Genomic DNA, 14,734 nt, shown 5'->3' on the forward strand with positions numbered 1-14,734 from the left:
AAAAGTACTCCAGAGTGTTGTTCAGCATGGGGGTGAGTAGAAAATGAAGGCTAATCATGTTTTGGGTGTACTATTCCTTTAAGGTGACTGAAATGAGCTTAAAGTTTAACATGATTTTTTTTTTATGCCTTTTTCACTTAAAACCGCTATTAACTACTATGACTTTAGTATTTGCAGTCAGATGGTAATATAATACTAGTATAAATACACTAACCAGCCACTTTGTTAGGTACACCAATGCTTTTGCCTCTAGAGCTGCCTCAATCCTTTGTGGCAAAGATTCAACAAAGTGCTGGATAGATTCCTCTGAGAGTTTGGTCCATATTCAATTCAGTTCATATAGCCCCAATTGTCATCTCAAGGCACTTTGCAATTCAACCAGATCATACAGTTGATTGATTCCATGTTTTCTATTTAAGTAAAACCAGTTGATTGCATCAAATTCATTGACTCGAAGGCAATCCCTCACACTAAGCAAGTTTGTAGCGACAGTGGAGAGGAAAAATTCTCGTAACAAGAAGAAAACCCTATGTTCTCCAGCAGTCTAAGCCCATATCAGCATAACTATAGAGATAGCTCAGGATAACCTGAGCCACTCTAACTATAAGCTTTATCAAAAAGGAAAGTTTTAAACCTACCCTTAAAGTAGACAGGGTGTCTGCCTCATGGACTAAATCTGGTAGTTGGTTCCACAGTAAAGGAGCCTGATAACTAAAAGATCTGCCTCCCATTCTACTTTTAGAAATCCTAGGAACCACTAGTTAATCCGCAGGAGAGCATATTGGCTTGATAGCATCGTGCAGATGCTGCAGATTTGTGGGTTGCATATTATGATGCAAATCTCTCATTCCACCACATCCACTATTGGATTGAGATCATGTTCAATCAACCAGTCTGTGATGATTCACGCTTTTTGATTTGGCACATTATCCTGCTGTAAGTAGACATCAGAAAAAGAAGATTGTCAGCAACACTACTCAGGAAGGCTGTGACATTAACACAATGCCCATCGCTGCTTTCATCTCATTAAAGCCCAATTCTTACCCTACCACCCAAATGTTGCAGCAGAAATCATGACTCTCAGACCAGGCAAAGTTGTTCTAATCTTCTATTGTCTCATTTTGGGGAGCCTGTGTGAACTGTAACCTCAGTTTCTTAGTCTTATCTGACAGGAGTGGGACCCGGTGTGTTCCTCTGCTGCCATCCACCGCACGGTTCAACGTGTTGGTCGTTCAGAGATGTTTTTCTGATTACCTCTGTTCTAAAGCATACTAGTTTGAGTAACTGTTGTCTTTTTCACCTCGAACCAGTCTGGCCATTCTCTTACCTTTAGCATCAAAAAGGAATTTGGCCCGAAGACCTGCCGATCACTGGAAGTGTTCTCTTTTTTGGGCTATTCTCTGAACCCTAGATATGGTTGTGTGTAAAAATACCAGTAGATCAGCAGTTTCTGAAATACTCTGACCAGCCTGTCTGGTACCAACAACCAGCTGTTCGGTTTGAACTGGAGCAGATTATTCTGACCGTCTCTGCAAGCCTAAATGCATTGTGTTGTTGTCATTTGATTGGCTGATTAGAAATTTGCACCAACGAGGAGTTGTATAGTTACCGTTAACTTAGCATCAGAGCAATCAAGAGGTTTTTCTTTTTATTTTATTGGTAAAAATATTGAAGATCAAGTGTAGAGTAGATCTACAAAAATGTAGAAATCTTCACTCATACCATAAACATTTAAATTGAAGTACAGATTAAAATACTTTAATTACCTTAAAAGATAAAAAAAAAAAACTCCAGTTTGGATGCTGGGTGTCTGCAGATAGATCCCTGTTACCATCTGGTTCTTGGTTTTATTTAGTTTTGTGTTTTTTAAAGTAAATATTTATAAAATGTTATGACGGAGTTTTATGAAGTTGGCAAAATAATTATTATAAGTTTGTACAGACATATGTAGCGGACTTTCTTGGCAGTCTTACTAAGGCTTTTATTTTGTTTATGTCAACTGAAATTAAGAATATTGTCATGTTTTGGCCGTAACGTCCAGCCCTATTCAGGGGTCACCACAGTAAGTGCTCAGAGACACGGGGCCCTCCATGACACAGTCAAAGACTTAAACCACTTCACCAAGTGGGACTCCTTTATGGGTCAAGTTGCTGTCCAAAAATGTGGCAGAGGTCTTCTGGGGACAGTGTTCAGATTACCACTTCAGAGAAGGTCTTGACTCTAACATCTAAGAATAGAGGAAACGAGGAGCAAGTCGAGGGGAAGCTGAATGTCACAGAGACGCATGGGTGGACACATCATGTCTGGATCATCAGTCACGTTGACCAGGCGTCTGCTCTGTCTGAAGGACAAAATCTGGGCCTGTCTTTGATCCTGTCTGCTTAACATCCAATGGGACTTTAATCGCTATATTGAACACTTAGTCTGTGTACAGTTAGAGGTTTTTCTCTCACTGAATATCTCCAAGCAGAACTTACACCCAACTTTATATTTCACTACAACTTGACATTTATATAGTGACAGTCAGGTGTGCTGGTTATTCCTGCCAGATTCTTCTGCCATTATTTCAATATTTGCTCTTGAGGCTCACAAGGCAAACATTTCAGTCTTTTTTCACAAGAAACTGTTAGAGTATTTGGAAGGAAGAAGCTTGCGTGAAGGTGAGGGAAACTACTGAGAGACTCGTCACACAGACGTGAATGAGTTAGGGCTCATAATGCATAGACAAAGATTAGTCGTCTAAGAAGGCAGATGGAGGCTTAACGGATACAGTTATTATGTTGACATTCATGCTTTTCTTTTGATAGTTGTCTTGGTTTAATAGAAGCTGCTGAAACTCAATGACAGCTGAGGAACTTACCTCCTTATATGGTGCATATGTTAATGTCTCATTAAGGTAAATAATGATTCATGAATTTTTTAAGTGTTATTGGTGTGGTTGGAGTAATGGTTGGCCTCACTAAGTTTACACACTTATTTCCTGGAAATAACAATAATGATCCTAGTAGAGCAGGAACTAAGGATGGATTTTCTTGTGACCTGAAATATCAATTGATCTTAGAAACATTTTCTTCTCTCATTAAAAGAGAAATTTAGCTTCCCTACTTTCCTAATGCGAAGACAGGTTGATGGCTAAAGTCAGGGCTTCCTTCAGTTGACCTTTGGTTAAACTAAACCAAATTGGGTGGCTTAGTTTAGTTTGAATAGTCTTTGCAGAGCTAGATGATCAAAGGAACTGCACTGGAAGGCTGATGTTTAAGAAGAAACCTAGTTGTGCTTTGATTGGCTAAATCTACTGATAAAGGCTTCATCAGGAAGAACCAAATCCAGATCAACTGCTGTCAGACAAAAGAGCTCATTATTATTAGCTTTTTTATCAGATCTCTGTGAAGTAACATGTTTCGCCTGATATTTGTTTTTGTCTGGAATGTTGGATGAAAATTAAAGGAGTCCTAGTCTAGAGCTTTCCTTTAACCTTTATTGAGTAAGAAAATAAGCAGAGAGTTTCTCATTTTGAGTCACATTTAGTTAAAATGTTGACTACATTGTCAGCAAAATGTGTCAATCTTGATGTGCCAGGATTTCATCTGCAGACGCATTATGAGATGATGCATAAAACATTAATAGTTTAAGATACTGTAATAACTGTTGCCACACTGTCTCTGGTTCACTTCCTCTAAGATTCTCATTATTTCTGCTTTCGCTGCTCTGATAAACCAGGAAACCTCGCCCTGCATACCCAACCCTGTTTATTTCCAGTTAATGTGATGTACTGTCATACTTTTTTGGAAATGTTGAAAACATTTGATATATCTTTATCTGCCGTTATTGCTTAGAATTAAGCTGAGCTATGAGCAACATATGCAGGGAACAGACAGACAAGCAATTATTCCTGCAAGCTGCAGCCATCTTACCACACAGGGTTTGCAGATTAAAACTAGCATTACATTTGAGGAACTGTTGAAGAAATCAAGAGAAATTCATTATACTGAATAGAAAGGTTGATAGCGACAAAATATAATCATGATTATTGACAGTAGCCGTCGCAATCCTAAATGCAATTATCAACTCTCCAAGTAGCTAGCTGTGAGATTGACTTCTCTTATCTATTGAAGAAACAGTTTATTGTTGGGAATCAATCAACATCTCATAACTTGTACCCATTTCCCACTGGCCAAAAAAAAAAAAAAGTTTAAACCAGCAAACAATTAGCTTTTAGTGGCATTGAGAACAGCTCACTGACCTGTGTCAAAAAAACTCAGCAAGCAACCCGGGTTAAAATCGCCTTCAAATGGCTCTGCTCCAATCAGCATACAGGAGAAACATAATACCTGGGTCGATCCGCTAATTTACGTGATATCATTGAGCGCAACAAACGTAAGTCACAACAATGTGTCAGTCACATCTTGATCTAACCAGCCAAAACAACTCTGCATTTATTTGGCAAACTGGCAAAAGAGATTCAGACAGATAGGAAAGCGAAACAATAAAGAACATTTACCACGCCCTGGCTCCTTTCCATGTTGGTCTCCATTGTTTACCTTCCTGATTTCTGTCGTACTGAGGACATTATCAATGCTAACCCAGTGGGATTTAGTTACTAGACAGACAGTTGTGGGGGGACAGAGGCCATGTGGCTTTCCAGCGTCGGTCACGCCCCCATTTTTATACCAATGTGAAGGGAGCTAAATGGCGATTGTTAGTGGGTCAACCCAAGTTTAAAAAATCTGCGTTAACCCGCTAATTTCAGTGGGAAAGAGGCTTTATGGAGCTCAAACTTTGCGCACAATTGGACAGAACTGTGTCACTTACTGCGCTTACATCTAATTTATATGCAATAGCATTATGTTAGCTCCTAGCATAGCTTTAAAGATACTATCCTGTGTTTTGTTTTATTCATTTATTTATATGCACTAACAATAAAAAAATTAAAAAGATTTGGAAGTTTTTACAGGAGTGGTGGTCTTAAATTTCTATATTAGAAGCACACGAATTAAGCTAAACAGATCAACTTTTACAGTTTTCTATATAGATTCTGAATTATTTGTTTCTTACGGCACATATTGTTTTTTATTGTTTTGTTTTGTTTTTTTTTGCTGCAGCCATGGGAAATAAAGGTATAGGGTTTGTAAGGAGGACTTCAATTACATTTCTGAAAATACAAATGGAAATCCCCAGGATGCTTGGTTTTCTTTTATAATTTCATCAGTTGCATACATTCATATTTGCAAAAGGAAATATTTAATGTTGCATAAACTCCTGTTAAAAACAAAATAACCAAACATACATAAAAATGTTCTGGTTGCAAACTCTAAAGTGTATTTTATTATTTTATAAGAAAGTCTAGTTAGAAGCTTGAAATGCACATCTAAAGTGAGCAGTGTTATGTTGTGTGGTTGGCGACTATAGTGTCTGCAGAGCACAGAAAGAGCTAGAAGGCCCCTCTTTTCCTCTGTTGTTTCTGGCCTCTCTTTCTCCCACTGCAACTGTTTCTCCAACTGCTCGCTCTCCTTTCTCTGCCCAATTGTGTAAGAGACGGAGACAATGAGTTGTGATGTAACCCAGCTGGATGTGTTTTAAATTCAGATCTACAGATTAAAATTAAACAGCATCTGCTCTGTCCTGACATAATCTAACCTCAATCGAGGGAAAAAAAAGTAAATAATGTAATGTAAATAAAGTAAATAAAATAAATATGATTTATTTTATTTCTCTAGACTCTAAGACTTTGTTTCTTCTGTTTCTGTTCAGGATTTAGGAGAAATGAAGAGATGAGAGCGATGGAAGTGCTCCCCATCCTTAAAGAGAAAGTTGCTTTTCTGTCTGGTAAGATTTTTCTCTTTTTTTTTTTTATTTTAGCACACATCTTTAAACCCAAACAGTCTGATCAGAGCATATTAAGCTTTTATAAAATATACTGCAGGGAGCCAACACACAGACACCTGCTATTACGCTGTAGATGCTCTGCAGCCTCTTCTTTAAGTGCTTCAGCTGTCTCACATACAGAGTGTCGACATGAAAACAAGCTGCTCAGTCTTCCTGTAAAAACTCAGGGGGTCAGACTGGGGCCCAAACACTTAGCCCCTGACCTATCTTCAAAAAGGTTCATGCACACAAGCACGCTCCCCTCAGAAGAGACGCACACCCACAAACAGAAAAGCATTGTATCCCCTGTGTCAACGGGACTGCAAAGGAGAGAGCTGCAGCTGCCTGTGTCTGTACCCGGCTTCGTCTGATACACACACCCTGATGCTCACACGGAGAAGTGCCAGAGAAAACTCGCAGCAGGCCGGCCTGGACCTAAAGGCTGCCAAAACAGCACAAAAATATTATTCTTCCTACGTGTGCATTATCTCATCTATCTATAGAAAAAAAATCCCTCATGCAGATTGTTTCCATTCCAAAGTAAAACCTGTGTGAGCATTGGCTCCTTTTGGTCCCTGATTTATATGCTGCAAAGGTCAAAAGTAGAAACACAATGGTGAGGACAATGACTAGGAGAAAATAAAGCTGAGATGGCTACAGGGAGATACAGAAATGCGTTGCTATGGAGATGACTTGCCGGCGGCCAGCACATCCCAGGGTAGACGCTGGCGGAGTAATTGGTTCGAAATGGACAAGAGAGGGAGGGAGTATAGAGAGGCTAATGGTGAAGAAGGTTATTATCCTGAATCAGCTCCCTTTTTAAATGGCTCATGCTGTCTGCATCTCATGTTTGCATGTAGCTACATGAAGGTTAGATTTATTATTATTATTTTTTTCCCTCTGGTTAAGCAGACAGGCACAACTGCACTCACTTATTCGTGGGGCGAATACAGTCTGCGTGTGATTGCACGTTACCGCACGAGTGTCTGTTTATCTCTGAATGATCTGAAGGGACCTATTATTTCAACCAGGCGTGCATCAGTCACAATGATGCATGTCACAAGGACTAGAATGATAAATTCATACGCTAAACTAAGGCCAGAAGGCTTTTGGCCCAGAATTATCTTCCTTTTTCCCCTTTATGCCCTCGGGTATTAGTTATCTTCTTAAGGTTGGCTGAATTAAGTAAGTTATGATTTGACCAGTATTTTTTTCCCTCTACATATAGATCATATTTATCCTCTTCTTGAATGTTTCACATTTTCACTATGACTAAATCTACCTTTTTATTGTATCTTCAGATTTATGCTAACTTGTTAAAACTACCTGCATCATGAAAATTAAGATTGACCAACCAGTGTTGGAGAGTAAAGAAAAAATCTTGTTTTTATGTTTGATGTCATTTTGATAAAAAGTCACAGAGATGGGTGCACACACTGGATATAAGATAAATGCTTTCTTTTAAGGTTTTTGTTTTTGAATATGGAGTTTGCGATTTGCAATATGTGTAACACAGCATGTGCTAAAAACTACCAACAACTATACCTGGGTAGTAGACATAAACCTAAAAAACAAGATTGCTTTTCTTTAGTTTTTTTAAATTTTACATTTTTATTTGTGGTAGCACTGAAAGCATTATCTCATCTCATATCCGCACATCACTGACAATGTACCTAAATCTAAATCGAGCACAGTGTCTCTAGTAACAAATCAACAGACTGTATATAAAATTTAATTTACATTACAATAAAATTTACAATACATTTTCCAATATGATTAAACTTTCATACCATTCCAAATAGCTTATTGTTATTTTAACTGAATACCAGCAAATGTGCAATGAGAATCGTAGGCCGGCCTGCACCTACTTATCTCTGGGTATTACAATGAGCAAATCCATGATGACTTTCTGACTTATTGGTGGAATGTGGTCCAAGTTTCAGCTTAGTAAGAAAAGAGAGATGCATTATTTTTGCCCAAAAAACCACGTAACACATCTAGGTATTTATGCCCGTTTTTCCAACTAGAAGCCAATATTGAATAAAATTAATGACATATTGGTACAAATGTTACCCGTCTTAATTTAAACGGGGAATAAAAACAACAATTTAGAACTCAGAAAAAGCAAAAACAATGGATAGAAAGTGGAGGGATGTGTCACATTATCTCAAGGCATGGCTAGTGGGCTAATAAATGCACTAATCAATAGGCATATGTGTGCCCCCATCAGCTAATACTAATATCAAAGAAACAACGTTAATACTGATATCAAACAAAAATATTGGCCCGGTCAGTACATCTCTAATTAAGTGTTGCTTAATTAGATAATAATTTAGAAGGTTTTGAGGTAATTCATACTTTTGATTCAGCAGGTGTGTCAGAGAAAAGACAATTTAGTTGTAGCATTTAGGATAATATGCCCGTTTGACCCTAATAAGGAAGGATGAAATGGACTTCATGTCATTCAGAAATCTAAATCATATCTTTTTTTTATTATTATACTCAAAGATATTATAGTATAAATATATTAATACTCATTTAAAAATTGCTGGGTTAAAAATATTTATGTGTTATGTGCTAGCTAACACAGCTAGGTAGTTAGCTTGCGCAGTGGACAGTTTATGAGGTTAAGATGTATGTGTTTTTGTCTTTCTTTTTTGCTCGGTAATATTCTCCCAATAGTTTATACCTCAGCTGGTCCTTTTTTACTTGGTATTTTTCACTGCGACTTTATTATAGCACCAAAAATGCACCTTTTGTCAAGGCTAATTGCTTGCTAGCATGCTAGCTAGCATGAATCTCAGGTTTCTTTCTAATTAACTTTTACTTTATTTGCACCTATCTTTATTACCAGTGAATTGACTAAATTATGTAATACATTTCTGGACTACATCAGTCAATTTTAATTTTACTTTATTTTATTTTACCTTACATTTATTCACTTAAATGGAGCCTAGATGAGCTTAAACCAATATCTTTATTCCATTTTATTTATTTTTTGTTTATATAGATAAACAGCACTTTTTTTCACTTGCTTCCAAAATAAGATAGATAATATGTAACATTCATTTACTCATTTCATTGTTTTTTATACGGTGACATTAAGACAAACATCAAATGAATGCTTGCTAAATTATACTATTATTTTTTTATGTGTGAATTAGTCAGAATATTAATATTTTTGCTTTTTTTGTTATAAAACGAAAACTAAATTAAGCTGCTAATATTGTCTGGCAGTTGTCTTAAAGGAATAGTACACTCAGCATGGGGGTGAGTAGAAAATGAAGGCTAATCATGTTTTGGGTGTACTATTCCTTTAAGTAGCCTGCCTACAGGTCTGCCTTCAACAAATTCTGCCTTAAGCTTGTTTGCTTTGTTCTAGTACTAAATGATCATTTACAGTTATAGGTGACAATTCTTTAATTTCTTTTTTAACCTGGAATATTTCCAGTCTTAGTTATTCATCTTGTAGGTACGGTTAAATGAGGTTCTCATAGTTTCACAGTACAACATTTTTAAAGCAATATCTATTTTGTCGTTCATGTTTGTTTTTCTAGAGAAGCCATACTTTGTTTCAAAGATCACTTGGAGATGTAAAAAAAAGTGGGAACTATCCTTTTGAGGAAATTTACCAGCAGTGGACGCAAAATTGATCCATACAGCCAGAAAAACGCTGCTGGCATTCCAGCATTTATCCTAGCCTTCCAGTTAACTAGCAATCGAAGAAAACGTAATAACCTCTGGACCTATAAATGGTGTATCCTGTCTCTAATATTGTGTTCTGGTCCCCTCAGGTGGAAGAGACAGACGTGGTGGTCCAGTATTAACGTTTCCATCACGTAGTAACCACGACAGAATACGAGCAGATGACCTGAGGAGACTGATCGCCTACCTCGCCTGCATCCCCAGGTTCAGCATTTATTACCTTTTTAAATATTGTGTTTTGTTTTTTTTAAAGATTGATTTTATTAAAAAAAAAAAAAAAAAGAAAACGTGATGAGGCTACGATGAACATGTGAGTGGCCAGGAGGGAGCAGTTGGATAACAGCAGCATTCCTGCTGCCAGAGTAATTTCAAAGGATGCAGGGATGCTGAGACAGAAAAGGGACAAGTTCCAGCTAGGAGTGGGGGACATGTACTGGAAATCAGATGAAAACAAGAGGGAAAGTGATATCATCAGAGAAAGGCCAGAAGGAGAGAAGAGGAGGAGGAGGAGGGCTGGGGGAGGAAAGAGAAGAGAAGAGGAGAGGGAATTAAAAGAGACGAACGGAGTGCGCATGTGTGAGGAGGTGTGTGCAAGCGAGGGGAGCGAGCGAGTGAGTGTGTGTGTTTGTATGAAAGCAAAACAAAGTGTCGCAGTAGCTGAGGCAGTGCAGCAGGAGCAGTAGTTACTGGACGAGGAGCTCCTCACCTCCCAGGTAAAACATCTGCATCCTTAAATCTCTGTGCCCTCTTTTTTCCTTTTAGCTCTATCCTCTTTATTTATTTATTTATTTTTTTTTTTTTACATTGCTGTTACCTCTCATTTGTTTCTTTACTACATCAGATTGTTTGTACATTCAGTACTTCTTTTTAAGCATGTCCTGTTTTGCATATGTTTATAAAGCGATATCAGTTTTTATAGCGTGAGTTGTTTGGTGTCTGAATAATGTTGTTTTCACAGCTGCCTAGTGGTTGTTTACTGACTCTGCTAGACTGACAGAAGGGAGGCAGTTTGGAAAAGGATGGAGATATTTTAAGAAAGGATAGTTTTTGCCACGGATTCCTGAATTTTGCAAAATGTATTTATTGGATCTCTGTAGTTGAGCTTTTTAAAGAGGTTCTGTTACAAGAGACATAGCAAAAGATTAATTCATGTCTTTGCTTTTAGAATCCATCCATTTGAAGCTGATATTAATGATTCATTTCCAGTTTTTGCTTGTGTCCAAGATGCAGCTCTACAGGCTAAAGAGGCTGTTCCTGTGCTGATTAGTGTTTTTATATTAAAAGACACGTGCGTGACTCATTTGTCACAGGTTCATGTGATTTACAATAGGTGGGAGGATGTGTGGGACGTGTGTTTGCCGCGTAGGCTTCTTATGGTATAGAAAATGCGTCATCTCACTGTTTTAATTCTCCCTTCGCTCTCTCCCCCTTTTCCTCCCTCTCTCCCCTCCGTCCTCCCTCTCTCATCCATTCCCACGCCTGCCATGTGTCTCCTCTCACCCCCTCTGGATTATGCTCTTCAATCTCTCTCTGCCCCCCCCTCCCCTCTTACTACTCTTTAATACCTCCGCCGCTGTCCACCCCAGTGAGGAGGTGTGTAAACATGGCTTCACAGTCATTGTTGATATGCGCGGCTCCAAGTGGGACAGCATCAAGCCCCTGCTGAAGATCCTGCAGGAGTCGTTTCCGTCCTGCATCCACGTCGCTCTCATCATCAAACCGGACAACTTCTGGCAGAAACAGAGAACCAACTTCGGCAGCTCTAAGTTTGAATTCGAGGTGAGATTAAGAACAGAAGGCTACATGGAAACATAGAGATAATGATTATCTCATACTGGAACAGAAGTGTTGTAACTCGCCTGTAAAAGTGGGAAAAAAATTCCACTTTGACAGATTTGAACCAGTCATTATCAGAACGATTTTTTTTTGTTTTGTTTTTATCTCCACACCGTTTTGGATGCATCTGCAATCAGAGAGGGGAACAATGTCTTCATATTCAACGGATTACATAAACAAGCATGTGTGGTTCCGTCAGTCATGTGTTAAACGGATTTTCTCCGCTGCTTTAATGAAATCGTCTGAAATAGAGACGCTCCCATCTGGATTCTTTGAGGTTGATTTCCAGGCTTCAGTTTGAGAGGTTGGAGCCAGATAATTCACTTTTTTATTATTTGATTTAGATTTTTTATTTAACAAAAATATAGAAGATATAAGAACATCATTGAAACTAATTTATCTTGTTTTCCAGCTGTAGTTGATCATTAATTATTTTATTCAGACTAGAAGTGACGTCATATCACTGTGCCTTGTTGGAAAACATGCTAGTTTTTTGGGGGGTTATTTTTAGGGCTGAAACATTTTTATTTTTTTTACATTGTTATTATAATAAATTATTGAAACCATTGTCAACTATTTAAATAATTGATTAATCGTTGACTGGAGTCTAGAGACTTTAAACAATGCATTTATCTCACAGATCAACCCACTTAGAGCAGTGATTATATCAAAATTGTAAAAAAAAATATAAGATTAAAACTTTTTTTTGTCTGTCAATAGGCTTTACCTCCTCAAGTGGAAAAGTTTTAGTTACATCCTCGTTTAATAAAAAAAAAAAAACAACTCTTCTTTAAAGAACCTTTGGCAACCCGAATATAAATTGATTAATCGAAAAAAAAAAATAATTGACAGATTAATCGATTTCTAAAATAATCGTTAAAGGCAGCCTTAGTTATTTCATATTAGCAATGAGGGTAATTACCCTAGCTAGCATAGCAAAGAAAATTAGCCACAATAGTCATACTGCAGCATGTAAGCCTTTTACAGATAAATGTTTAAAACGCTGGAAATATTTTAAAATCCTTAAAAGACAGGATGAAAGCTAAAAAAAACAACAGAGGAGCCTCTTAATGTGCTGAAAGTTACTCTCACTTTCTCACAGGTAGATTGCCACACACGTCTCATAGGTTTGTTTTGAAAAATACAGAATCCTCCGATGAATTAAATCCATCCGCAATTTATTTGCGATTAATGTTCGGTTTGCAGAATAATTAGTAGAGAATATAAACCAGCTGAAGGTAACACTATATCATTTGAGGAGTTCTGGATGGAGCGCATTCACCTACAAAAAAGGCTCTTCAACCTAAATGCAAAGTGTTGATATATTTTTACAATTTTGGCATAATGATTGAGTATGTTGCTTTTTCAGCTAATGGCATCTGGTGAAAATGTACTTATTACTATTCAGATTTAAGTGCATCACCAATCAAAAACGTACCTAACTTGTGTTTTTACAGCATGTATATTGAACAGTGTTGTTAGCATGATCTGCTAGCTTCTAGGCTGGAAAAGAAGGTTGAACTTTTAAACCCTGAGTCACTGGTCAGGGATGATAGATGGCAAGATTTGTTGCTTAGAAAATCAAGATGCTGATCCATGTCAGGTACAAAAAAAAGGGGGGTTTGCAGTTAAAAAATGTTTTCTGATATTAAAACTTTTGTCAATCCCCGCAGCCTGTCAGCCTAACTTTCAATGAGAAGAAAAATGTCCATCCCAGGAAATGAGGATCGGCTGTTGGTTGAAGTGCCGTGATGTTTTCACGAAATCTTGTTCGGTTCTTTCCTGAACGGAAATTTTCAACCAAAGCGTGGAAAGGAAACCCAGTGATGTAGAAATGACTTCGATCGCTCACATGCTCATTTGCAAACTGGCTCAATGCGGTCTGATGACATCATATTGATTTTTGCTTTTGTCAGAGGAAGATTGGCCTGAGGGCATCTTTAAGCCATCCTGCCAAACAACATGGTCATTGATTGTATTCATTTCGTCCACAAAGAAATAGTTAGGACTGTTGGCATTTAAATATTTTCACCTAATATTAAAAATATAATAAATGACTATTTAGTGAGCTGCAGAAGTAGCGAGTTTGACTTTATTATTTCAAGAATTGCATTATTTTGTGTGACACGAGCCTAGCATTATTGCTAGCACCCCTATTGTGGCTTTAAATGCATTCATCATATAAAAGTTAAAACAAATATTCTATTTATATAGATGAGTTTGCAGCATAGATGGAATTTAAAACTTACCGCTGGGTATCTCATGGTACCATACTGGCTAGTCTGGTGCTTCTGCTGTTAAAATCAAAACGGCTTTAGCATCTTTCATAGGTGTTTATTTATTGCTTATTTAAATATTACAGTAGTTGATTTTTTTTTTTTTGTTTCTGCTGTAAGCTATTTTCAATCTGCTCAGGACCGTAGCTGATGTCCTAACTTGATTCGGAATATTATTCTGTTAACAAGAGTGTAGAATATATATTTTTAAATGTATTTGACCTGAATATGAGTTTGCTTCATTTAGATTTGATTTTCTCTTCCAAGTCTTTTGTTTGTTTTGTTTCAAGAATCAGTTCCTGGATTAGTGTAAATTAGAAATCTCTTTACTGTCTTACTTTATGTTAAATTAGCAGCATGATTAACATTGGGATCAAAAGCAGCGCAAACTGAGAACACCTTAATGTGTTTTCTCTCTGGGCACTTCAAGCTGCTTTGCTTTTTTATTTGAGGACTACAGAGCGTCTCAGCATTGTTTGGCCTACACAAGGCCTATCCAAGCTATCTGTTGGTCTCCATGGTTCTCTGGCCATGTGTGTGGGGGCGTTGTGTGGAGGTGGCTCAGCAGAAACACAGAGGCATCGAAGCCAAACTAGGAAATGTTTCCTTATTTTATCTCTGAAATTAATTTTCTAATTTTCACTTTTTGAAGGGTATTGAGATTGTTTTAGGTTCAGAAGTCATAATTATAACATGTTTCATGCAAAGAAGCTCTCTCATTTTAATAACAAACTCACTTCAGTTCTACTTGCTGCATTTTAGAGATTTCCATTTGATCAACAAGCTGCCATCAGCATAAAAGTCGGCGCTTAAAATTCTGGAAGAAAAATTTTAGAGGAGGATTGGGAGAAGCTTTTGGCCTCTTGGTATGTCTGTCTAAGGGAAACACGTGCACAGATGATTCAGTACAAAATACTTAATAGAAAATATTGAACCACCCGTAAATTAGTCAAACTAAGATTAACAGATAAGGATTCCTGCTGGAAATGCTAGAAAGAAGTAACCTGACTCTGCCAGATGGATTTGCTCCGCATATCCATCTGGAAACCTTC

At 37.5% G+C, this 14,734-nt stretch overlaps 1 protein-coding gene across 3 annotated transcripts in view; it reads left to right on the forward strand.

The window, feature by feature from the left end:
• Nucleotides 1-14,734, forward strand: part of LOC107091851 (triple functional domain protein) — a 118,890-nt gene that overhangs the window by 53,433 nt on the left and 50,723 nt on the right. For all 3 annotated transcript variants that reach the window (XM_015386017.1, XM_015386018.1, XM_015386019.1), the window contains exons 3-5: nt 5,752-5,826; nt 9,660-9,774; nt 11,157-11,349. In XM_015386017.1, the coding sequence (XP_015241503.1) occupies nt 5,752-5,826; nt 9,660-9,774; nt 11,157-11,349 (383 nt within the window). The remainder of the gene's footprint in view (nt 1-5,751; nt 5,827-9,659; nt 9,775-11,156; nt 11,350-14,734) is intronic.

The sequence above is a fragment of the Cyprinodon variegatus genome, unplaced genomic scaffold, assembly GCF_000732505.1.
Source record: "Cyprinodon variegatus isolate N-32 unplaced genomic scaffold, C_variegatus-1.0 Scaffold354, whole genome shotgun sequence".
Classification (NCBI taxonomy): domain Eukaryota; kingdom Metazoa; phylum Chordata; class Actinopteri; order Cyprinodontiformes; family Cyprinodontidae; genus Cyprinodon; species Cyprinodon variegatus.